The sequence below is a fragment of the Pimephales promelas genome, chromosome 2, assembly GCF_988280905.1.
Source record: "Pimephales promelas chromosome 2, fPimPro1.hap1.1, whole genome shotgun sequence".
Classification (NCBI taxonomy): Eukaryota; Metazoa; Chordata; class Actinopteri; order Cypriniformes; family Leuciscidae; genus Pimephales; species Pimephales promelas.
In genome coordinates this window covers 695108-722262 of record NC_142770.1, presented here as the reverse complement: position 1 = coordinate 722262, position 27155 = coordinate 695108, and the positions used below count along the sequence as shown (strand labels likewise).

Here is a 27155-nt window from a genome sequence, read left to right as displayed (position 1 = left end):
ACTCAAATACACCCACAGACATCAACCGGACCCTAAACAACACCCCAATCTCAGAACTCTTAAACACCCTAAATATCCACTGACCTTCAAAAATACCCAGTAAACCAACTAAGACACCCTGCAAAACACCCCAAGGATGGCATTGACCCTAAAAACACTGATCGTCACATCAGGCTTAGAATACAACCCTCCACACGACCCTAAACACCCACTTATCCCCAAAAATAACACAGAACTGACCATCCACATAAAAAAGACCACTTAAAATACTTAGAAAGACTAAATAAACAACAATGTCCCACACACAGACGTCAATCTGACCCTCAAAAACACCCCAATCTCACATCAGGCTATTTAGAAATCAGAAGACACCCCATAAAAACACATATTATACAAATACAGCATAAACACACCCCAGTTACACCCTAAAATTCCCACTGACTCTCAAAAACACCCCCTTACAGACTTACACACACACACACACCCCGATGACACCCTAAAATAACCCTCCACTTACCTCACCAATGACCCAGTCAGAGCATAAGAGGTGTTGATTTGGTTAGCACAATCATTTATGAGACAGCTCAGATCGATCTGTGAGGGTTTCACCCTGTAGCTTTATTCAGATGTTTTACAAAAGCCTGTAGAAAACAGTTCAGTCCGTTTCACAACCGGCCCCTCCGACAGGAAGACTCGGACACGTCTCACAGCACATGAACCATAGCAGCTGACCATGACATACATCAGATCAAATCATGCAATGCACATAAGGTCAAAGGTCACAGCGATATATGTCGTGTCGTTGACCGTAATTAGTCTGATTCAGCAAACTAACTAATAAAGCCAAATTAAATAATATGAATATAAACTCTGGAGTCAGATATTCAATCATCGATCTGAACTCTGATATATAAATGTGATCACAGTATCATTTCTCAGAAACGCAAACAAAAACAATTTAAAAAAAGGAAAGTTTGAGGTTTTAAACGTTGTAATAACGTTCGGTCGGTTCGACCAGCTGGTCTTGGGGAGATTTTGGCTGGTTAGGCTGGGAGACCCGCTTAAACCAGCTAGAACCAGCAGAACGTCTGGTTTAGGCATTGGCTTTTCATCGGCGAAGTGAAGGATATTTTTAAAAATGTGCTTTTTCATGAAGTATGCAAATGCAAACACTTCTAATTGCAGTTTCACGTATTGTTTGCGTCGGAAAACAATTTACAAAACAATGCAAGTATGTGCTGCGTTCTCAGTTTCGCCACTGGGGGCGCTAGCGGATATTAGCGCAGTCGGTCTTCTTCTACAGTCAGCTCAGCGATGATCAAGACGGCGCAACAGTTAGCAGTCTTGCTAAGCATGTTAGTTAAAGCTAGTTAAACTGCTGAAACGTTTATATTTAGCTAGGAGCTAAATAAAAAATCTTGTTTGATAACGTGAGTATTGCGTTTTTGGCCTTCTAGCCTTGCAAACATAGCAAAAGGAAAAGGACGTACAGGTAAAACTCGTTACAAGCCTGCGAACTGACCCAAAATGGATGGAGCAGAATGGGTTTTGATAGTAGCATTTAACGTAATTTGGCGGAAAAGCTTTTGCCGTGTTGCGCGACAATTTTTCACAAGAGTTTTTCCATACCCCCCCCCCAAAAAAAATGTCCTTAAACGACTCGAAAAATCATTGTGTCGTCAAAGATATTTTCGTTTCCATTGTGAATTCACTTCATAAAACAATACAAGTACGCACTGCATTCTCAGTTTCGCCACTGGGGGCGCTAGCAGAGGTTAGCGCAATCAGTCTTCCACAGTCAGCTCAACTACAGTCAAGACGGCGCAACAGTCTTGCTAAGCACTTTACTTAAAGCTAGGTTAGTTAAACATCTTGTTTAATAGCGTTAGCATGTCACATTTTTTTGGCTTTCAAGATTTGCGAACATAGCAAAAGGACAAAGGACGTACTAGTAAAACTCAACGTAACAAGCCTGCGAACCGACCCAAAATAGATGGAGCAAATGGTTTTCGCTAGTGGCAGCAACCTTTGGCCAACTCGTCAAAGACATCGTGAATAGTTCAATAGGAATGCATCGCTGCGATTTAAAGATTCGGTTAAAGAAGTTGTGACGCACACGTGAGGCAGATTTGAGCAGCAAATGAGGGTCTTTATTGCCTTTACGATGACGTCTCTCGGCTTGCTTTAGAGTTCAGTTCAGTAACAAATCATCCAGTCGCGTAAGATCCAAAGAGTTTTATAACGGTAGCGACTCGAGAGCTGGCGATCACAGTGATTTGGTCCGCGAGCCTGGAATGGTTTGGGTCAGTACATGTCCCTGTAGATCTCCTGCAGAAGCGGGTGTAGCGACGTCTCGGACTCCGTCTTCTTGATCTTCTGCACCAGGTGAGCGTTCTCCGTCACCAGTTGCCGAAGGTCCGCCAGCTTCTGCAGGAGTTTGGGGAAGATGAAGCCAGCGTCGGGGTGATTGAGCGTCAGGTGATGATTGAGGGCCTGGAGGATGTTGTCCTGGATCTCCTCCACCTGATGGACGTTCATGAGTCCTGGACGATCTACGCTCAAGGAAACATGCACAAACCACTTTTATTTGTGCGTCATTTCTCTTACTACAGTTCCAGTTATGAAACTCAAACACCCAGATTACTCGCTAAATACTTAACTGACCCTAAAAAACACACCAATGATCCCCAAAAATGCCCAGAAACTCTTATTGTGCGTTCACACCAAGCGTCTGGCGCAAGTTTAAAGTAAATGTAAAGACGTGTTTGCGCGCGTCTAGAGGTCCTGCAGTGCAAATGAGGCGTTTATTTGGTGCATTGACATGAAAGTTAATTCAAACCCTGCCCGTAAAGTCTCAAAAACCTCCTACATGCACTCAAATACCTCAATCAACCTGCCCCTCAAGACAGCCCAATCTCACACAAGTCGCCGAAAGCTCACCTCCACACAGGATGATGGCGGCCACGAACAGGGCTAGGTCGCTGTCGTCCAGCCCGAGAGCGTTAAACTTCACCGCAAACTCGAACTTCGGCTCCATGATCTCGCTGAAGGGTTTGCGAAGACTGCGGAGGAACTCCCTCGTCACGAAGGCCCGGCCGTTCGCCACCAGCAGCCCGTCCTTATTCATGAGCGACGGCAGCATGGCGAAGATCGCCTCGTGGACGCCGTACTTCAACAGCGTCACCTGGGGAGAAAAGGCAAGAGCTGAGAAAACTCACAAAACGGAATTTCGTTCATATGTCGTTCGATGACGTCATGCACATGTGATTACGTGTCGAGTCTGTAGTGTTTTATCGCCATCTACTGGCCTGGCAGCAGAATACCGCGTTTTTAGTAGTTTTCGTGGATCAGGGATCGTTTTGACAATGGTGTCGGAAAAACTTTTCAGTTTTAAGCACATCGTTGTCGTGTAATCGTACCCCAAGGCTGTAGGGGGCGATTTCGCCTAGGTTTAACGGAAAAAAGTAGTTTTCATGAATTGCACCTCATGTCCTGATTCCGTTACCTGGTCATTCAGGAAAAGGTCGACGAATCCCGGGATGCTTTTGGAGAACTCGGTGAGTTCTCGTACGGTTTCCACGGTCGTGCATTGGCAGCGGTAAAACACGTGCACGCCGATCTCCTTATTGGGCGGAGCTCCGTTAATCACCTGATTCCAGACCAGCCCGTTTTCCGCCTGCCACAGCGAGTCCATGTCGTGAATGACAAACGGCTGAAGGACACACACAGAGAAACCAGTTTGTTTTCTCGAGCATCTCTATTGACAATGATTTTAAAGGGATAGTTCACCCAAAATTAATTGTTGAATGAAGTTGTTATTTTGTAAGTCGTATAAAGTATTCTCGTCGCTTCATAATATTAAGGTTGGACCACTGCAGTCACTTGGACTATTCTAACTACGTCTTTCTGGGCCTTCAAAGTGTTCAAATAGCAAATGTCAATTTCATCAAAAATATCTTAATTTGTGTGCCGAAGGTCTTACGACATGAGGGCGAGCAATTACTGAGAGTTTTCATGTTTGGGTGAACTATCCCTTTAACGTTTGGCGTTCCTCGTAGGGTTACCGGGCTTGCGTCGGTCTTCCCCGTCAGGATGTTGCGAGCTTTCTTCTTGGTCATGTTGAGATTCCTCAGGTAGGCGTTGTTGACCCGTTTGGCGAGAGACTTCAGATCTGAACCGCTGGAGGTCTGGGAGCTCTTTTCCCCCGCCAACATCCCCGCGACTAGCTTACGCTTCTCCGCCTCCGGCATCCGTCCATATCGGATCGCTACGAACGCAGAATCACAGTCAACACTGAAGAAGTCACGTTTTTTTGTCTGTTGTCGTTTCGCTTACCGTCATGAGACATCCCGAGCACCAGGCACTTTTGAAATCGACAGAACTGGCATTTATTACGACTTTTCTTTTGGATCTTACAGCTGCGGTCACATTTATCATATTCCAACTTCATCCGAATGGTCCTCCGGAAGAACCCCTGCGAGACACAGAATACTTTTACTCAAGTGTGGTTTCCAGGTACACTTTACACCTCGGTGACCTCTGACCTTGCAGCCCTCACAGGCATGAACGCCGTAGTGGAATCCCGAGGCTCGGTCACCGCAGATTCGGCACTCCATGTTAAGCCCCGCCCCCTCGTCTCGCCCCCGCAGGAGCTGCTCTGACAGAGGCGACGCTTTGCATAGATCTACACACACACAGAACTGCATTTCTATGCGAGAATCAAACACTCCATGTAACGTCACGTGTGCGAAAGTAATCACCCCCCCATAAACACCATCATTATCCTCACCTGTGGAGGTTGCTGTAGGATCAGGACTGGTTGTAGAACGGCTCGTGTTGTTTTGCTCTTCCAGTTCGTTCGCCTTGTGTCGGTTTGTCTCCCAGTTAAGCTCCTCCCCCTGAGGCTCCTCCCTCACATCCAGCTCCGGGTTAAACTCCGCCCCTCCTCCAAGTTCATAAAGCACATCCTCAAATCGTTCGTCATCAGCCCCCTCCCCCTGGCTAATGCAGGGGGAGGGGTCTTCATTCGCCACACAGACTCCGCCCACCGCCCCGGGATCTCTGGGTAATCTGCTCCTCTCGGCCACAAAGGTCGAGTCTCTTCCGTCCATCTCCGGAGATTCAAACATGCTCATGAGCTGCCGCGGTCATAACAGCATCTGTGAGGGACAAACACGTCACAGACACGCTAAAAACTGGACAACACACGTTTAATTTCTGCGCTTCTAAGACTTTATGCTAATGATGAAACGGTTTGTTGAGCACAGTCTTCGCATGTTTCCTATTGAAACGGGATTTCTTGGCAAACGAATTTAATTTCTTTTCTGTCTGGAAAAAAACGACAAACTTTTACTATACAAGTATAAATAAGTAATGTTAATATTATTCCCAAATGCGCTTTTATGTGTACAGTGTCCAAACACTTTATTTTACAGTGTCCTTGTTACAAATGTTACATGTACTTAATAACAGTAAATTATTCATAATTACATGCAACTAACCCTCAACCAAACCCAATAGAAAGCACATGCAAACACACTGTAAAAATGACACCTTAAAATAAAGTGTAACCGTCTTTTGTACTTTAAGTTGTTCTTTAGTTTCATGAAGTAAAATTGTCTGAAGAGTGTGTGTGTGTGTGTATTCGAGGAACAGTTGAAATAACACAACACTGATTTGACAGCTGTATCATGTTCAGAAGACACCAGAAACCTGTGGTACGCCCACCCCCGACCGACTGACACACTGCATTCTGGGAACTAACACACACACCAGCTGCAGAGACATGAAACTTCTGCGACTGAACCAAAACCAAAGCAAAGCCTAAATGTTCATAGACTATCTTCAGACCTCTGACACACACACACACACACACACAGACACACACACAGACGAAAGCTCGTGAGTGAGTTTCTCAGGATCAGTTTCATCAGAAACAAACAATGAAAGCGTCAGAATGAAGAGCAGAGGTCAGTCAGGCCCAGCACTGGAGCAGCTGCAGGCCCAACAATACGCCTTTCACTGGAGCTCAACACATTTCACAACTAAGTCAGTGAACTTTCACATACGCCGCACACGGACAAACATCATATCCCGCTCTCACTCTCGCTAAAGCTTCACATGGTGCGTCGTGATTGGTCAGAAGACTGTGATGTGGATCAGTGTGTGTGTGCTTCAAACACACAGCAGATTTCCTCAAGAGCTTCATTTCAACAGCAGCGTGAGGTCAAAGGTCACCGTGACGCACGCAACATGCTAACCTGCTATGCATGCTATTCCTGCAGTGTAGTAATAACTTATTTAAATGCAAGTCATTTATTAAACACAAAATACTTAGTGTGCATTTTGCTCAATGTATGACCTTTTGACCCCTATAATGTGAAGAGCATTCGACCTTTGACCTCTTATAAAAAACCCAAACCACCAAACAGGTCAGACCTGTGAGAGCAGAGGATCATGGGACTGGGAGCAAGCACTTAAAGAGGTTAAAGAAGTCTCCATGGCAACAGAAGCGCTGATGTCACTTCCTTACCGGCGTGAGTTTAACGAGTCAATCAGAAGAGTGACTCTGATTGACAGACGCTAGTTAGACTTCAACATATCCTTCGCTAAAGTGCCAGGATCAAATCAAGCAGCTGAAATAACGTACAAAATTCACAAACATTGTTTCCAAAAAGTTGCAAGCAAACGTAGAAGTGTTTAAAAACTCGTAAAACTAATTATTTTAAAGCAATGTATTGCGAATGACAAATCAAAACCTCAATTATAACTAATAATAATAAAACATGTTTTATATAAAAGCATGTATAGAATAAATACAGTATATTTTAGCATATTAAAACGTATGAGACTCGATTACGTCATTCGCAGTGCTTAATGGAAGTACGCAGGCGCTGCAGTTTCCATGGTAACAGCGACTTCTCTGATTGGCTGATTTCAGGATTCTACACACACTTCTCAAAGGCCCCGATTTTTTTTAATTTCGGTTTACATTTACATTACACAATCATTTAGGGAAAGTTCGCTTTGGCGTACTGTTTCAAACTCCCGGAAATGGGCTTAGATTACGTCCATTTTGTTTTCTGCCTGCGGAAACTACGAGTGAAACACCACTTCCTGGTTGTGTATCAGGCATCGCCACCTTGAGGAATAAAGGTGAATTGCACATAAGATTCAATTATTGTTGTGCAGAAACATATACTTGCACTGGTCGTTAGCGAATGGGGACACAGGCATTCTTCATTACGTTTAGGGTCCTGAAGGACTACTACAGAACATCAAGTATAAACACCATCAAAGTGAAATAAAAAAAAACAACAACATAGAACTACAAAAATTACATTTTCTACACATTTTTTACATTTTCAACCTTCCAAATCCCTTCAAACTTTTCCAGAAAATAGAAAATACAATCATGACTCTCTCTAAGAGAGAGAGAGAAAGAGAGAGACAGACAAGGGAAAGAAGAGAAGTGTGTCTTCAATAACCACACTTGAGATGAACAGTACCGACACACACTTCATCATTTCTCACAGACGTGTTGTTCCTAGATGTTCGTCATATACAGAGCCGATGATGTGTTAATATTAAGCGGCAGGTCGTGACCTTTCAGGGTCAACGAACGGGTCCCACCACAAACATCACAAAGTTCACATCAACATATTATGTTTTCGAGTATGAGAGTGGGCGACTACCTGGCCTCGATGGCTTTTTACATAATGTTGAACCTGTGATGAATGAAGCCCTTCACTCTGATTTCCAGTGAGTGTTTATCAGGTTAGTAAATAAACACTGTGTGCGAGTGTGTCGCAAGAGCACAGATCGTCCCCAAATCACCTTTCCCCAACAAACACCACATCTATCTATCTATCTATCTATCTATCTATCTATCTATCTATCTATCTATCTATCTATCTATCTATCTATCTATCTATCTATCTATCTATCTATCTATCTATCTATCTATCTATCTATCTGTGTTGTGTGTTTGTATGGATGGACCATGAGTCTGAATAAAGGAATACTACTATCTATCTATCTATCTATCTATCTATCTATCTATCTATCTATCTATCTATCTATCTATCTATCATTTCTTATCTATCTATCCATCAATTCTTATCTATCTATCTATCTATCTATCTATCTATCTATCTATCTATCTATCTATCTATCTATCTACTATCCATCTATCTATCTATCTATCTATCTATCTATCTATCTATCTATCTATCTATCTATCTATCTATCTATCTATCTATCATCAGGTCTTTAATTCTTCGCGCGATCTGTCAACACACAACTCTCTTTGCAACTTTATATCTGCGCATAAACTTCTCGTTCTCTCTCAGTAAATAAACCATCAGAGTCTCATATGACTCCGCTCCACATGACAGAAACACACGAACACAAACTTACGAGACTTTGTTTTACCGCGTCAGAATAACGAAGCTGTATCCCGAAAGTGTATTCCTTCCCTGCGCGTTATTTTCCAGAGGGATCAGTGAGGATTCGTTAAATGTGTCATGTTTACCGGGACGCGCTTCTCAAACGGGAACGGGAGTCCCGACGGAGCGAGCGCTCCGGATCACACGCGTCACGGCGATGACGTCACAGCGTCTCGTTTCATTTAACCCTGTACGAACCGTGTGTGTTTGTGAGTGTACGTGAATATCATTCACATATGCTGCATATTGTGTAGATGTCCTTTTAATATCTGTTGTTCTTTAACTTCAAAACAAACAAGATCCACTTACTTCGAGTTGATCCGCGCTCACTTCCGGTCATCGCCAACAGATGGCGCTGTTCGCCACTTAAAAAAAAAAAAAACACAGACAAAAAGTGAAGTTCCATCCATAGACTGTAAATTAAGTTCTGTTCAAACTTAAAAGTTGAGAGAATTTAAAATTAAAATTAAATTAAATGTTTAGTTTCAGTATCCAGATAATTATGTAAACGACCGAAACGCATTATTCTCACATGTGAGACGTTACTGTCTTACTTGACGTTAACGCGAATGAAATACTGCTTGTTGAGACAATGGATAATACTGAATAAAACACTTTCAAGACTCACATATTTAGTTTTTTTTTTTATAATCATTTATTCTCTTTCAAGACAGTGAGCGAGAGATAAAGATCAGTTCTACACAGGCACAGCATCTTCTGCTGACACAGGAAACAGGAAGTAAAACCACAAGTTTCAAAAGCAAAAACAGCCCGATTCTGCCAGACAACAATAATAACGAAACACAAGTATATTTCAGTAATGATTACGGCTCTGAATCATTCACAGTCAGCTAAGTTTGCAATGTCAGGTCATTTTTCTGTCAGGTTTATCATGTCAGGTTTATTCAGCGTCAAGGTCGTTCGGCTCTGTGTTTTCATTGTTCCCACAGTCCATATTCTCGCCACTTCTGTTATCTTCATATTCAAGGTTGTTCTGTTTGTCTTTCGTTGGAGGTCTCGATTCGGTCTCACTGACGGAGGGGACGCGGACCGGAGGGGCGAGAAGATTACCGGTGGACGCTCTCCTTTCTTTAACAAAAATAGAAATCAACACATGTTTTTGTTGCATTCAAAACGCATAAACGTATAAACACACAAACCTCCAGGGCCAATGGGGTGCATCAGGCGGTTCATCTGAACGTTCCAGTGTTTAACACTCGTGCTGGCCTGGCGAAGTTTACGCTGGGCGGCCTGTGGACGACATGTTCATGAGTGTGGACACAGCTAACAGAAGGGTCCTAAAGGCCTTTTCGCACACCAACAATGATAACTAACTATATTAGTGTTCACACCAGCGGCCGATAATTATAATAACTATATTAGTGTTCACACCAGCGGCCGATAATTATAACGATAACTATATTAGTGTTCACACCAGCGGACGATAATTATAACGATAACTATATTAGTGTTCACACCAGCGGACGATAACTATAACGATAACTATATTAGTGTTCACACCAGCGGCCGATAATTATAATAACTATATTAGCGTTCATGCCAGCATACGATAACTATAACAACAACTATATTAGTGTTCACACCAGCGGACGATAACTATAACAATAACTATATTAGTGTTTACACCAGCTGACGATAACTATAACGATAACTATATTAGCATTCACACCAGCGGACGATAACTATAACAATAACTATATTAGTGTTCACACCAGCAGACGATAACTATAACGATAACTATATTAGTGTTCACACCAGCTGACGATAACTATAACGATAACTATATTAGCATTCACACCAGCGGACGATAACTATAACGATAACTATATTAGTGTTCACACCAGCGGACGATAACTATAACGATAACTATATTAGTGTTCACACCAGCGGACGATAACTATAACGATAACTATATTAGTGTTCACACCAGCGGACGATAACTATAACGATAACTATATTAGTGTTCACACCAGCGGACGATAACTATATTAGTGTTCACACCAGCGGCGATAACTATAACGATAACTATATTAGTGTTCACACCAGCGGACGATAACTATAACGATAACTATATTAGTGTTCACACCAGCGGACGATAACTATAACGATAACTATATTAGTGTTCACACCAGCGGACGATAACTATAACGATAACTATATTAGTGTTCACACCAGCGGACGATAACTATATTAGTGTTCACACCAGCGGCGATAACTATAACGATAACTATATTAGTGTTCACACCAGCGGACGATAACTATAACGATAACTATATTAGTGTTCACACCAGCGGACGATAACTATAACGATAACTATATTAGTGTTCACACCAGCGGACGATAACTATAACGATAACTATATTAGTGTTCACACCAGCGGACGATAACTATAACGATAACTATATTAGTGTTCACCCCAGCGGACGATAACTATAACGATAACTATATTAGTGTTCACACCAGCGGACGATAACTATAACGATAACTATATTAGTGTTCACCCCAGCGGACGATAACTATAACGATAACTATATTAGCGTTCACACCAGCGGACGATAACTATAACGATAACTATATTAGTGTTCACACCAGCGGACGATAACGATAACTATATTAGTGTCCACACCAGCGGACGATAACTATAACGATAACTATATTAGTGTTCACACCAGCGGACGATAACTATAACGATAACTATATTAGTGTTCACACCAGCGGACGATAACTATAACGATAGCTATATTAGTGTTCACACCAGCGGACGATAACTATAACGATAACTAAATTAGTGTTCACACCAGCGGACGATAACTATAACGATAACTATATTAGTGTTCACACCAGCGGACGATAACTATAACCATAACTATATTAGCGTTCACACCAGCGGACGATAACTATAACGATAACGATAACTATAACGATAACTATATTAGTGTTCACCCCAGCGGACGATAACTATAACGATAACTATATTAGCGTTCACACCAGCGGACGATAACTATAACGATAACGATAACTATAACGATAACTATATTAGTGTTCACACCAGCGGACGATAACTATAGCGATAACTATATTAGTGTTCACCCCAGCGGACGATAACTATAACGATAACTATATTAGTGTTCACCCCAGCGGACGATAACTATAACGATAACTATATTAGTGTTCACACCAGCGGCCGATAACTATAACGATAACTATATTAGTGTTCACACCAGTGGACGATAACTATAACGATAACTATATTAGTGTTCACACCAGCGGACGATAACTATAACGATAACTATATTAGCGTTCACACCAGCGGACGATAACTATAACGATAACTATATTAGTGTTCACACCAGCGGACGATAACTATATTAGTGTTCACACCAGCGGATGATAACTATAACGATAACTATATTAGTGTTCACACCAGCGGACGATAACTATAACGATAACTATATTAGTGTTCACACCAGTGGACGATAACTATAACGATAACTATATTAGTGTTCACACCAGCGGACGATAACTATAACGATAACTATATTAGCGTTCACACCAGCGGACGATAACTATAACGATAACTATATTAGTGTTCACACCAGTGGGCGATAACTATATTAGTGTTCACACCAGCGGATGATAACTATAACGATAACTATATTAGTGTTCACACCAGCGGACGATAACTATAACGATAACTATATTAGCGTTCACACCAGCGGACGATAACTATAACGATAACTATATTAGTGTTCACCCCAGCAGACGATAACTATAACGATAACTATATTAGTGTTCACACCAGCGGACGATAACTATAACGATAACTATATTAGTGTTCACACCAGCGGCCGATAATTATAATAACTATATTAGCGTTCATGCCAGCATACGATAACTATAACAACAACTATATTAGTGTTCACACCAGCGGATGATAACTATAACGATAACTATATTAGTGTTCACACCAGCGGACGATAACTATAACGATAACTATATTAGTGTTCACACCAGCGGACGATAACTATAACGATAACTATATTAGTGTTCACCCCAGCGGACGATAACTATAACGATAACTATATTAGTGTTCACACCAGCGGACGATAACTATAACGATAACTATATTAGTGTTCACACCAGCGGACGATAACTATAACGATAACTATATTAGCGTTCACACCAGCGGACGATAACTATAACGATAACGATAACTATATTAGTGTTCACACCAGTGGACGATAACTATAACGATAACTATATTAGTGTTCACCCCAGCGGACGATAACTATAACGATGACTATATTAGTGTTCACACCAGCGGACGATAACTATAACGATAACTATATTAGTGTTCACACCAGCAGACGATAACTATAACGATAACTATATTAGCGTTCACACCAGCGGACGATAACTATAACGATAACTATATTAGTGTTCACACCAGCAGACGATAACTATAACGATAACTATATTAGCGTTCACACCAGCGGACGATAACTATAACGATAACTATATTAGCGTTCACACCAGCGGACGATAACTATAACGATAACTATATTAGCGTTCACACCAGCAGACGATAACTATAACGATAACTATATTATCGTTCACGCCAGCACATGATAACTATAACGATAACTATATTAGTGTTCACACCAGCGGACGATAACTATAACGATAACTATATTAGTGTTCACCCCAGCGGACGATAACTATAACGATAACTATATTAGCGTTCACACCGGCGGACGATAACTATAACGATAACTATATTAGTGTTCACACCAGCGGACGATAACTATAACGATAACTATATTAGTGTTCACACCAGCAGACGATAACTATAACGATACTATATTAGCACATGATAACTATAACGATAACTATATTAGTGTTCACACCAGCGGACGATAACTATAACGATAACTATATTAGTGTTCACACCAGCGGAAGATAACTATAACGATAACTATATTAGCGTTCACACCAGCGGACAATAACTATAACGATAACTATATTAGTGTCCACACCAGCGGACGATAACTATAACGATAACTATATTAGTGTTCACACCAGCGGACGATAACTATAACGATAACTATATTAGTGTTCACACCAGCGGACGATAACTATAACGATAACTATATTAGTGTTCACACCAGCGGACGATAACTATAACGATAACTATATTAGTGTTCACACCAGCGGACGATAACTATAACGATAACTATATTAGTGTTCACACCAGCGGACGATAACTATAACGATAACTATATTAGGGTCCACACCAGCGGACGATAACTATAACGATAACTATATTAGTGTTCACACCAGCAGACGATAACTATAACGATAACTATATTAGTGTTCACACCAGCGGACAATAACTATAACGATAACTATATTAGTGTTCACACCAGCGGACGATAACTATAACGATAACTATATTAGTGTTCACACCAGCGGACGATAACTATAACGATAACTATATTAGTGTTCACACCAGCGGACGATAACTATAACGATAACTATATTAGGGTCCACACCAGCGGACGATAACTATAACGATAACTATATTAGTGTTCACACCAGCGGACGATAACTATAACGATAACTATATTAGTGTTCACACCAGCGGACAATAACTATAACGATAACTATATTAGTGTTCACACCAGCGGACGATAACTATAACGATAACTATATTAGCGTTCACACCAGCGGACGATAACTATAACGATAACTATATTAGCGTTCACACCAGCGGACGATAACTATAACGATAACTATATTAGCGTTCACACCAGCGGACAATAACTATAACTATATTAGCATCCACACAAACGAACAATAGTTATAACGATAAATATAACTATAACTATATTAGCACCCACATCAGCAGACGATAACTATAACGATAACTATATTTGAATCCACACAAACAGACTTATATACTATATATTTTATTCTTTGTATCATTATAGTTGGTGTGGACGAACCTCAAGAATGTTTTGCAAACACTGACATTACATTTTATTTCTGAATGTTCTTTGAACGTTCAAAATGGCTTTGGAATTTTTTTGGTTGCCCAAACGTTGAGAGAATTTTGCAAACATTCTGGGAACGTTACTTTTGAATGTTCTCTGAACGTGCTGAAACAAGCAGTGACATTTTAAATACGTCAGGCGAACATCCAACTGTTCCATGAACATTTTTGTACTAAAGAACATTAAAGACCAGAATAACTTCGAGAGAACCTTGCCAGAAGCTGTGCAGCTAACGCTCTGGGAACGCTCCCCGTTAGTGAGGAACACGTGATGAACTCAAGCTCACCGCGATGTCCTGGTCCACTCTGCGTCGACTAGCCCGCACTTTCTCGAGTTGCTGCTGAGCCTCGTCCAGATCCTGGGACTTCTTGTCCATCTCCTGCTTGAGCTCCTGCTTCTCGCGCTGGGTTTGCTGGAGCTGCTCCTCCTGCTCCTCCTGCAGCGCTAGCAGCGACTTCACCTTCTCCTCCTCCTCCGCCAGCAGCCTGGAAACACCAGCAGCACGGTCAGGCTAAACGCAAACACTAAACTAAACACCAGCGCTAACCTAAACACAGAGCTAAACCTAAGCACTAGAAATATAAATGATAACAGCTAAACACCGGAACCACTGTAAGGCTAAACGCTAGCATTAAAATAAACACAGAAACATGTCAAATTAAACAGAGCAAAACCTAAGCTCTAGAAATATCAATGGTAACAGCTAAACCAGAAACATCTGCTAACCGAGATAAATAACAGAAATATCACAGCTAACAATGGAAATTTTAATGTCTGTTAACACAGAGAAATACCAGAAATAGCTTTACTAGCATAGATAAACACCAGAAAAAATATTATTACTGCTAACACAGCTAAATACCGTAAATATCAATGTTAACATAGATAAGCAGCAGAAATATCACTGCTAACACAGCTAACAACGGAAATGTCAACATCTGTTAGCACAGCTAAACACCAGAATTACCAATACTAGCATAAACACCAGAATAAATATCAATGTTAACACAGATAAACACCAGAAAAATCTGTCTGTTAGCACAGCTAAAAAACCCAGAAATATCAATACTAGCATAAACACCTGAAATATCACTGCTAACACAGCTAATCGCTGGAAATATCAAAAGCTAAACACCTGAATCATCACTGCTAGCATAGATACACACAATAAATATCACAGCTAACACAGCTAGATGCCAGAAATATCACTGCTAGGCTAGCATAGATAAACACCGGAAATATCACTGCTAACACAGCTAAATGCCAGAAATATCACTGCTAGGCTAGCATAGATAAACACCGGAAATATCACTGCTAACAGCTAAATGCCAGAAATATTACTGCTAGGCTAGCATAGATAAACACCGGAAATATTACTGCTAACAGCTAAATGCCAGAAATATTACTGCTAGGCTAGCATAGATAAACACCGGAAATATCACTGCTAACAGCTAAATGCCAGAAATATTACTGCTAGGCTAGCATAGATAAACACCGGAAATATCACTGCTAACACAGCTAAATGCCAAAAATATCACTGCTAGGCTAGCATAGATAAACACCAGAAATATCACTGCTAACACAGCTAAATGCCAAAAATATTACTGCTAGGCTAGCATAGATAAACACCGGAAATATCACTGCTAACAGCTAAATGCCAGAAATATTACTGCTAGGCTAGCATAGATAAACACCGGAAATATCACTGCTAACACAGCTAAATGCCAGAAATATTACTGCTAGGCTAGCATAGATAAACACCGGAAATATCACTGCTAACAGCTAAATGCCAGAAATATTACTGCTAGGCTAGCATAGATAAACACCGGAAATATCACTGCTAACACAGCTAAATGCCAGAAATATCACTGCTAGGCTAGCATAGATAAACACCGGAAATATCACTGCTAACAGCTAAATGCCAGAAATATTACTGCTAGGCTAGCATAGATAAACACCGGAAATATCACTGCTAACACAGCTAAATGCCAGAAATATTACTGCTAGGCTAGCATAGATAAACACCGGAAATATCACTGCTAACAGCTAAATGCCAGAAATATTACTGCTAGGCTAGCATAGATAAACACCGGAAATATCACTGCTAACAGCTAAATGCCAGAAATATTACTGCTAGGCTAGCATAGATAAACACCGGAAATATCACTGCTAACAGCTAAATGCCAGAAATATTACTGCTAGGCTAGCATAGATAAACACCGGTGTTCTGTCGATCTGTCCTACCTTGTCAGATTTTCCTACCGTAGCGCAAAATTATAGCCATATCTATCGGTTCATCCTACCTCGTCGTAAAATCCTACTGAGCGTTTCTGCTTCGCGTCAGTGACTAAGTTACATAAAATATTTCTGTGTAACTTTGCCGAATTTTCTTATTAGGCCATGTTACGGTGATTTTACAGTGCAAAGTAACGTTACCTCATCAGATTGTGCTACCAGTATGAAATAAACGAGTAGTATGATTTTACAGTGCAAAATGCCTCATCAGATTGTCCTACCAGTATGAAATAAACGAGTAGAATGATTTTACGTTAATGTTTTCATGAAAAAAATGCTAATATGAATTTGCTTTGTATGAATGTGAGAGTAAACAGTTCTCATTACTGCTATATATCTTTGTATAGTAATAATTGACAAAAATAGTGAAAAACTTACCTCAGATGAAGAAGATCTCGCGCAAGTAGTAAAATATTATGGGCGTGTTGTTCAGCGTGACAAAAAATGACGTATTATTGATGTGCGCATGCGCAGTAAGCCTTGGTAGGACAATCTGACGGGTAGGATGGAATGTCAGAACACCGGAAATATCACTGCTAACAGCTAAATGCCAGAAATATTACTGCTAGGCTAGCATAGATAAACACCTGAAAAGATCACTGCTATTACAGCCAAATGCTACAAATTTAAAAGCTAACATCAATGTGTTTAGCAAAAACTAAACATCAGTGGTCATACTGAACACCAAAGCTAACGGCTTTTTATCAGCAACACGTGTAAAACAGCGTTTAAACTGAAAACTAGCGCTAAAAAATTCCACTTGAGCACTTGTTACGCTGTGTTAATTTACTCAGGCGTTAAGAAGAGAAACGAAGTGTTAAATGTCAGCAGTTGTGCTTAACTTTTGTTTAGTCAAGTAAAACAACGACTAAGGTTGTAAATCAGTGTCTCACAAACTAGTGGTGATGATGTGGTAAAAACTGTTGAACACACACGTCAGCATTTGTGCAGCGTTAATCGAGACCAAAACAAAGCTAAGCTGACAGGATGCGTTACGTATGTACTATGTATAACTTATGTATAACTGTGTGTCTTATTTATTATTATTCAGACGTGGACTAAATGTGTCCAAACCTCCTTTGGCGACTTAATTAAAGACAAAAAATAATGTATAAATAAAGTAAAAGATATATATATATGTATATATGAAGAGTTCAGATGGAAAAGCCTCTAAATGCCATTTGAAATTTTCTTCTAGAATGATCATTTTTATCAAACTTGTATATTTAAGTTCAGTAATTTCACTTAAATGACAATTAATAGGTAATCTTCATTGCCATTTAAGTGAAATTACTGAACTTAAATATACAAGCTTGATCAAAATTATCATTTTAGAAGAAAATTTCAATTGGCACTTAGAGGCTTTTGCATCTGAACTCTTCATATATATATATATATATATATTTATTTTTTTAAAGGTAATTTTAATATAAATAAAGAAAATCAATAAAATACTTAATTTATGTTTAATGTAATAAATATAATTATATAATACTTTAAATTATTAATTTATAATACATACATAAATATCTAAATATATGCAAAAAAATAAAAATAAATACATCTATAACTATATTTAAATAAAAACAACACGTCCCTCGATACGCGCTCATTTACATACAGGTATTTAACTATATAAATATAAACGATAGCGGCCTACAGGTTAATTTACATTAATATTTATGATCCGTGAACGTTAGAAACGTTAGAACACGTTAGAAAAACGTTTAGAAGTCTAGATCTGTACGTTATCTACATCTCATTTGCATAAATATATTAAATGAAAATGTGTGTGTGCATTTGTGGGTTTTTAAGTGTGAGGGCGGCGCTTCCTTTGAGAGTCACTCACAACCTTTCTGTCTCTCTCTCTCTCTCTCTCTGTATGTCTCTCTGGTGTGTGTGTGTGTGTGTGCACCTGGCCTGTGTGTATCTGTACGTCTCTTCTTCTTGTCTCGCTCTGATCTGTTGCTCGAGAGCTTCTTGCAGTCTGTGATGGAGATCTTCCAGTTCTCTAATTCTCCGTCGCTGATGTTCGGCCTCCAGATCGCGAACCGCCACCTCCGCTCGAAGATTCGCACGTGCCTGACACACACACACACACACACACACACACACACACAAGCTTGAGTTCAGTTTCACTGTTCGTAAAGGACTTCCTTGTTTGTTCTTTTGATGCAGTTTTTCCCACTTGCAGTGTTACTGTACCTTTAAATCTCACATGTGTTTATAAATGACCTCTGTTCTGTCCTTTATCATGTCATGTGTTCATTTGTGCATGTGGACGGGTCATTATGCTAATTAGCCCCTGGTTGAGATGTCAATCTCTTCGAGTCGTATTTTACACTGTTGATGCAGTTTTCCCCACTTACAGTGTTTCAGTTGTATAAGAATAATTGTTTTTGCTACTGTGCCTTTAAGACTTAAAGGCACAGTACCGCCTCCCCATGAAGTCTAATGAACGCGATGGAAACTAAACAATGAAATTACACATTCAATTTCAAATCGGCGCCATGTTAGGACTTTGGCGGCTTCAGTTTCCACCAATTGAAGAGAACGAAGGGGCGTCGTCCATCTTTTTTAACAGTCTCAGGTCTGTACACGGCTTCCCCGATTCTTCTACTCACGTGAGCTCTGAGGAACAGAGTTATGGACGTGTGGGGTCCTTCAGGAGAAACACTGGTGTAGACGTTCCCACACGATCCCTTGAAAGGGTCCGCCTCAGTTACGACTAGTGCTGTTGGAACGAATTCCGAAATTCGAATATAATTCGAATATAAAAAAAAAAAATCAATACTATTCGAATGCTAAAGTTACTATTCGAATATTGCTTTTATATACAGTATATTTAAAAATAAATATATACTTTTGAAGTGACCAGGTGTAAACGGCCCCTTATCGCTCTCTTATCAACAATAGGAGAGCGCGGGACTAGCTTTCGCGTGGCACATTCGCAAGGTCTCGTTCACTCCCTCTCTGCCATGCACGCGCCGCGCGCTATGTATGTTATGCGCGAATCCGGGAGATTTTAACTAATTTGCAGCGATCAACATGTGGGAGACTCCCGGAACTTCCGACGCGATATGACGATCACATCACCTCAGATCTGAGCCCCTATTCATCAAGCCAACGCGCCGCGATCTATCGCAAATCAAAGTGAAAGTAAGTCGCTTAACACGACCATCTTCATTAAAAGTAAAGAAATGAAATATTACCAGGGCTGTTGCCGCTCTCCCTTATTGCCGTCTTTGCTGATTTTGAAATTAGCCGATGATCAATAAAATATAGCTCAAATCTGTTGCTTTCGGTGACGTGCACCGTACATCTGTATATAGCGCGGGGATTGAAGATCGGATTCATATCTGTTTTGCAAAAACACATTTATGTGAGGAGGTGTACATGGAATCGTTTTGATAAATCAGAGCTATCCGATCTGTGTAAACAGCCCCTAAATGTTTATTGTAGTAATGTTAGATGTCCCTCTAGTGGGCCGAACGTGTAACAACAACCACAGGCTGTAGTTGCATTGACGATCCATAAAAATGTGTAACGTCGTAAATATTAATAATAGGATAAATTTGAGCATTTAATATTCAAATATTATTCGAATATTATACAAAATAAGGAATGGAATTCGAATAGTATTATAGAGGAAGATCGACAGCCCTAGTTACGACTGTAGCCTCGTTTTCCTGAAGAGGGAACGAGACGTTGTGTCGCCGTGTCAGAAGCTGACGATGTTTGTTCTGGGTGCGCTTTATAGTGTCACCCGCCTAGACACCGTTCCCAACCCGTCAATCTCGACGCGACGCCTCGCTCCCTCTTCAGGTGAAGTGATGTGCAGCGCGCGGGTGTACCTCCTGCGCCTGCGCGAGCTGCTTCTCCAGGGCGCTCTGCAGCTCCTCCTGCTGCCTGCTCCTCCTCTGCTCCTCCTCTTTCTGAGAGACTCGTGTCTGTATCTGCGCCTCAATGAGCAGCTTCAGCTCCACCCGCTGCTCCTCGCGCTCCTCCTGAAGCTCCTGCAGACGGCGGGTCTCCTCCACCCGCAGCGAGCGCCTCCTCTCTCGCTCCTCGCGCTGGTCCCGGCGCCGAGCCTTCAGCTCCTCGTGGAGAGACGTCTGGCCCGACGCGGACAAGCGCTGAGCCGTCGCCATCGCTGACGGAGAGAGCGAACTCGTATATAAATTAGAGCCAGACCGATTTATCGGCCGATATTAGGCATTTTCCAAACTATCGGTATCGGCCGTTATAATGGCTGATAGATGAATATTTCAAAAATAAAGTAAAAATGGACGAAACATGCTTTAACCATGTCATGAGTGTTGGAGTTGTATAGTTTGTCCACCAGAGGGCGCTCTACACCGTCCCTGTCGGCAACACTCGTGTATAACGCGGCACACATCCGCGTAGCTTACGCGGCAATGTAGGGACTAATTATTATTTTATTTATTATATTTTGATGTTCCTCTATTGTGACGATAAAAGAAGCAAGTTTCTTTTAAAATGCATTATCGTATTATTTTAATTAAAACTCGTTAATAACTACAAATAACTAACGTTAGGGAAATCTGTTAATGTTTTGTTGCGCGTTTCTGGAAAAAATAAAATAAAGTAAATTATCGGCCGATATATCGGATTTTAAAATATTTGTATCAGTATCGGCCTTCAAAATCCTTTATCGGTCGGGCTCTAATATAAATATTTAGGACACTTACAGGATCACTGAGGGTTACAACTATTACAATTAACTCAACCAATCAAATTCACTGAGGTTTATATATATACATGTATATCTCCACAGGTGTGTAGTCTTTCTCAACATATTTTTTTTATCGCTTCCGCGTGTCCATGCGAACCGGAATTGCTTTGACAACATTTTATATGTTGTCCATTATTTTTGACAACGTTTAATTTAATCGGTTTGTGCTTTATTTATATATATATATATATATATATATATATATATATATGAAGAGTTCAGATGCAAAAGCCTCTAAATGCCATTTGAAATTTTCTTCTTTAATGATGATTTTTGTCAAACTTGTATATTTAAGTTCAGTGATTTCACTTAAATGACAATTAATAGGTAATTATCATTGCCATTTAAGTGAAATCACTGAACTTAAATATACAAGCTTGATAAAAATGATCATTCTAGAAGAAAATTTCAAATGGCACTTAGAGGCTTTTGCATCTGAACACTTCATATATATATATATATATATACTGTCAAACCAAAAGACACCTTCAACATTTCTCACATTGCCACAGTTTATTTGCTATAGTGTGGTGATAAATATGAGAGGAACTCGGTTGATATGTGACTGGTTTCGGTTGTCCTTCTGTTACGCTGGGATATTCGGGACAAGATATTCAGGCCGATTTCTCCCCCGTCGACAATCCTACATTCAACATGTTAAATATTGAAGTCCTGATGTGTGTGGGAAAAGGATAAACGGGGTTTATACATGTATATGTAGTGTAATTAAGTTTTGATATGTGATGAATCTTGTTTGTTTAAAAGATGTTTAGATATTGAGAGAATGTGAAATCCGACCTGTGATCCACTCCTGTCTCTGTCTGGAGTCCGGCGCGCTGATCTCGAAGGTCTTGTTGAGCGTCTTCACGCAGAACATGCATCTCTTCCCGTCCCGGTCCGACAGCACCTGTCAATCACAGACGATGATTGACAGCTGTTGTTTTTAAACGAACTGGCATACACAAGTGGGTTGGTGACGGTGCGTGCACACTAGTTCAGTCCAGTTCTCGAGCGCAAGTGTTAAGCTCAACTTAATGGCCAGTGTGGGTCACAGTGCTGTTTATGATCCGCTGGCCGTACCTCCACACAGCAGTTCTGGTCCATCTCGATGACGCCCTTGCACTCCCTGCAGTCCTCGCTGGTGTAGTACGAGAGGGACCCGGGCTTCAGGCAGAACCAGCGCTCGGTCCAGTTCCTGCGCAGGTGTCCCTTCTTCCACAGGTAGCCCTGAAAACACACCAGCTTACTTTGTCATGACAACTTGACGTTACCAAGACAACATAAATTGTCATAAATATGTCTAATAGAGAGCCTAAGTCCCGCCCCTCCGCTTCCGGCTCATGGGACCTTATTTCGGAAAAAATATGAATGGTAGTCAATGGCGAGAGACAACTTATCTTTTTATTCCGTCTGAACTTTCCCCTTTATTACACATGTGATGTTTGTCAATTTAAAAGATAATTCTGAAAGTCAAAAACGTCGCAGTTTGTCTTAAAACAGACGAGTAACATGTAGTTTTATGTGAAAATCGCTCAATGAACTACATCTCCCAGGAAGCGAAACGAGATCCGCTGCTCGTGTGTGTGCAGTCTGGTACAAAACACTCGGGTATGACGGCGTAACGTTACGATTATAACGTAAGACTAGAAACAATGACAGACAGCCTCAGTAAAGTTAGCTTCATTCATTGAGAGAAAATGTGCGCCTTTGGGGTTTGTAGTCTTTGTAATTACGTATTTTTACAGTCTTATACCTCAACGGGTTTACATCAAACTGCGACTTTCTTTACTTTAAAATGTATCTTTTAAATTGACGAACATCATATGTGTAATTCAGCGCACAATTCAAACCAGATCAAAATATTTGTTGTCTCTCGCCATTGACTACCATTCAATATTTTTCCGAAATAAAGTCCCATGGTGGTCGACCGGAAGGGGAGGGAATTAGGCTCTCTATGACAGCCAATGTCAAAACCAACCACATGACAGTCTAATGTAATGTTAACCCATAAAGCTAAGTGCTTTCTTTCTTATCAGCACACCTCTTTCAGCACGTTCCCCACCATCTCCCGATACACCTTCTCCACGGCCATGGACAGGCTCTCGGCGTCGGCGTCCCGGCTAGCGGCCGCCGCGTTCACCAGCTCCAGGAAGGTCCACACGCTCAGGGCGTCGCGCGACGGCAGCTCCTCGAACTCCACACAGCTCAGCTCCACCGTCATCACGCTACTCACCTTCCTCAGCAGGTACTGCGCCTGACAGCGGGAACACACACGTCACGTTACAAGTGATGTGTGATAATGAAAAACGTTTACATCTGACGCTGAATGGTTAACAATGCTAATAGAGCCCGACCGATAAAGGATTTTGAAGGCCGATACCGATACAAATATTTTTGTGTTTTAAAATCCGATATTCCGATATATCGGCCGATATTTTTTTTTTTATTATTAAATATTGTTGGATTTCACACACGTGTAAAAGAAAAGCTAACTTTCCTGCACAAGATACGTTTGATACTTTTTCTCTATGTCTAAATGTTCACTCCTCGCAAGTATAACTTACATTTTACAATGCAGGGACTGTAATTAGAGATATGCTAATTATAAATACAGTAATCATTACTTTATTTAGGCAGAAAAAGTTCATTGTGGTTTCCAAGTTCATTAATGTTAATGTTAGCGGTCTTCCACTGATGATAGTGGCATTAGCTAGTCTATGATGAGCCATAATTTAGCAATAGATAACATCATACTGCAAATTGTAAAACATACATTTTCAATATAACAGGCCAAGGAGAGATGATTGAAGTGTGTTTCGTCCATTTTTATTTTATTTTATAAATATTCATTTATCGGCCATTATAACTGCCGATACCGGTATTATGGAAAATGCCTAATATTGGCCGATATATCGGTCTGGCTCTAAATGCTAACTAAATACTTTTTTATTTTAATGTATATTTTTAGTACTCTCAAATCGATTAATTCGCGATTAATTGCATAAACGTAAAATTTTGTGTTATATAACACACACACATATATAAACACACGCGATTAATCGATTTGACAACACTAATATCTTTGCATCTATATGAGCTCATTTACATGCATATATAAATATTTCAATTATTATATATTTATATTGTTATTAAATATGTATTTAAATATATATAAAACATGTAATAAATTAGCGCTCCTATCGAGTAATCGTAATTAATCGCATCTAACAAGAACGTTTGTAAATGTGTGCACATATATATATATATATATATATATATAATCACGATTAATCGATAAGGCATTAAAATGAATATATAATTATTCAATTTAATTTTTTTATATTTAATTAAAATAAAAAACAAAAAACATTGAAACAACTATTAAATGGTTGTAAAACGTTTTTTAAAAAAATCAACATTTTTGCATAAATATATATGAAAAATGGGTATATATTTTAAATATATTTAAATTTTAACACTGAAAAAAAATGTTAAACACTGAAACGTTTAACGCGTCATGGTTGTTAAAATTATAACAAAATACTTATACAGTACATAAGGTTAAAAATATATATATATTTGTGTATTTTTTGCATCTATATGAGCTCATTTACATAAATATATTCAAATGTAAATAATACATAACTATTTAAATCAAAATGTGTGTGTATGTGTGAGAGTGTGTAAAAAATATATAAATGTGTGTATGTTAGATGTGTTTGTAACAAAATACTTATAAATCGATGGTGATAATTTTATCGAGATCTGTATCAAAATTAAGAAGTTTAAACAAATGTCCCAATATCAATGTTGATTCAGTTTGCAACAAAACTCAACAGTGATTCATCGTAAACACTGAAATGCAGACTGGGATCAGAATAATGTCAAGGGTCGTGAATGAAAAACGAAATCGAGTTTGTTTCGATTTCATGCCGATGGTCAAACATGCTAGCTGGTTTGTTGCTGCTAATGACGAGCAGAACCGGAGACGGGGTTCAGCTCACCTCCTCCGGCACCAGAGCCAGAGGGTATCGGTCCTCCGCCAGGAAGTTGAAGAGGCACCAGAGCCGGAGAGCGTCCTGATTGGTCAGAACCCGGGGCGTGTCGGGACGGTAGTTTTTCTTGGAACACAGAGTCCAGCAAAGCTCGTCGACTTCTTCTTTAACGAACGTCCCCTCCGTCACCTGACCACACAGCAAACCCAATGCCACCTGGATTATTTCCTCAGGAAAATCAATGAGTTTCTCTGTTTCTATGCAAAGTTGCGAATTTGAATATCGCGTATATAATTTGCGAACAAAGAAACGTTTCCATCCCAGCAAGCAATTTTGCGTTTAAAAGACGTCTAACATCGACTTATATCTCTACACACTTACTGGATTGAGCGAATTTTGGGATAAACATCCGAGACATGTTGGACGTTCAGTGTTGGGGCGAACTCATTACAAGTAACTTGAGTTATGTAATCAGATTACTTTTTTAAGTAACTAGTAAAGAAACACATTACTTTTCAAATTTTAAACAAAATATCCGAGTTGATTTTTCAAACGAGTTACGCAAAAGTAACGTGACGCATTACTTTTCGGAAAAAGTAACGCAATTAGTTACTTTTTAAGTAACGCAATATTGTAAGGCATTACTTTTCCGAGTAACTTTCCCCAACACTGCTCATGCGCCTCGGAGTGTGTGTTTGTGTTTCTCCACAGCCCTAAACACTTACTGGACTGATTTTGGGATAAACAAAGTCCGTGAATTGTAAGTCTGTTGCGATGAGTGTGTGTTTGTGCTTCGGTACCTTGTCCAGTATGAACTGGTTGAGGTAAGGCATGTAACCCTGACTGGATACGGGACCGTCATCATCGTCGCTGAAGTGTCTCTCGAGGGCCGCCGGATCGTGAGGAATACGCAAAACACTGTGAAGGTTATGAGACAAAACCTGTGCACACACACACACACACACACACACACACACACAGAGAGAGAGAGAGAGAGAGAGTCTGACTGCAGCTTTTGTGTGTCTAAAGCCACAGAGCGTGAGTCAGATTAACTAGAACAGCAGTTTCACACACACTTATAGTCATGATCGTGAACTATAGAGCGAAACTCCAGTCACTTTACACTCAGTGTGCACATGAAAACACTAACGTACACAACATTTGGATATAATACAGGAAGGTGTTTTTATAAGTACGGTAAATATTACATACAATACGGTTGATCCATCACTTCGTGGACATCCATAAAGTGAGATTTAGTACACTTCTGGATAGTTTGGTAAGTTCACGACGGAGACACACACACACATGCACAGTGAAACACCTGTCTCTCTCTAACGCACACACACACACATCTGTCTCACCTTGAGCTGTGATTTGGACACTTTGCCGCTGTCTTCGGTGTCCAGGGACGTGAAGGCGTACCAGATACTCTTCAGGAGAGCGGCTCTCAGCGCCATGATTCAGACCTGATGCTTTTACACTTATTTTCCCCTCTGCTCCACTCTCACTGCAAGTGCGTCCACATCCTGTGTGTGTGTGTGTGTGTGTGTGTGTTGAACCCTGGCGCCCCCTGTCTGTGGACCGC

General features: G+C 40.3%; 2 protein-coding genes across 3 annotated transcripts; both read right to left on the bottom strand.

Moving 5' to 3' along the window:
- Positions 1-589: 589 nt before the first annotated feature.
- On the bottom strand, positions 590-5135 carry pparda (peroxisome proliferator-activated receptor delta a). The gene is made up of 7 exons (XM_089133324.1): positions 4790-5135; positions 4545-4684; positions 4336-4474; positions 4065-4267; positions 3506-3712; positions 2941-3184; positions 590-2552 (listed from the first exon to the last, which is right to left on the bottom strand). The coding sequence occupies exons 1-7, from the start codon at positions 5133-5135 to the stop codon at positions 2305-2307; spliced, it is 1527 nt and encodes a 508-aa protein (XP_088989450.1). The 3' UTR covers positions 590-2304.
- On the bottom strand, positions 5033-27155 carry def6b (DEF6 guanine nucleotide exchange factor b). 2 transcript variants are annotated; one of them, XM_089133323.1, is made up of 12 exons: positions 26932-27155; positions 26368-26508; positions 25577-25756; positions 23614-23826; positions 22653-22799; positions 22371-22479; positions 20671-20969; positions 18732-18898; positions 14808-15006; positions 9608-9698; positions 8757-8812; positions 5033-5159 (listed from the first exon to the last, which is right to left on the bottom strand). In XM_089133323.1, the coding sequence occupies exons 1-11, from the start codon at positions 27025-27027 to the stop codon at positions 8784-8786; spliced, it is 1671 nt and encodes a 556-aa protein (XP_088989449.1). In that variant the 5' UTR covers positions 27028-27155; the 3' UTR covers positions 5033-5159; positions 8757-8783. The 2 variants fall into 2 exon arrangements, with proteins under 2 accessions (XP_088989449.1, XP_039538831.2); XM_039682897.2 differs by lacking the exons at positions 5033-5159; positions 8757-8812 and adding an exon at positions 9079-9536.

Excerpts from the sequence above, each read along its gene's own strand:
- pparda (XM_089133324.1), bottom strand. The coding sequence starts at position 5,135 with ATGAGCATGTTTGAATCTCCGGAGATGGACGGAAGAGACTCGACCTTT. Across the intron at positions 4,268-4,335 it reads GCTCGGGATGTCTCATGACG|CGATCCGATATGGACGGATG; the intron begins GTAAGCGAAACG and ends CTGCGTTCGTAG. Across the intron at positions 2,553-2,940 it reads CGCCATCATCCTGTGTGGAG|ATCGTCCAGGACTCATGAAC; the intron begins GTGAGCTTTCGG and ends CCTTGAGCGTAG.
- def6b (XM_039682897.2), bottom strand. The coding sequence starts at position 27,027 with ATGGCGCTGAGAGCCGCTCTCCTGAAGAGTATCTGGTACGCCTTCACG. Across the intron at positions 22,480-22,652 it reads ACCAGAACTGCTGTGTGGAG|GTGCTGTCGGACCGGGACGG; the intron begins GTACGGCCAGCG and ends TGTGATTGACAG. Across the intron at positions 15,007-18,731 it reads TACAGATACACACAGGCCAG|GCTGCTGGCGGAGGAGGAGG; the intron begins GTGCACACACAC and ends TGGTGTTTCCAG.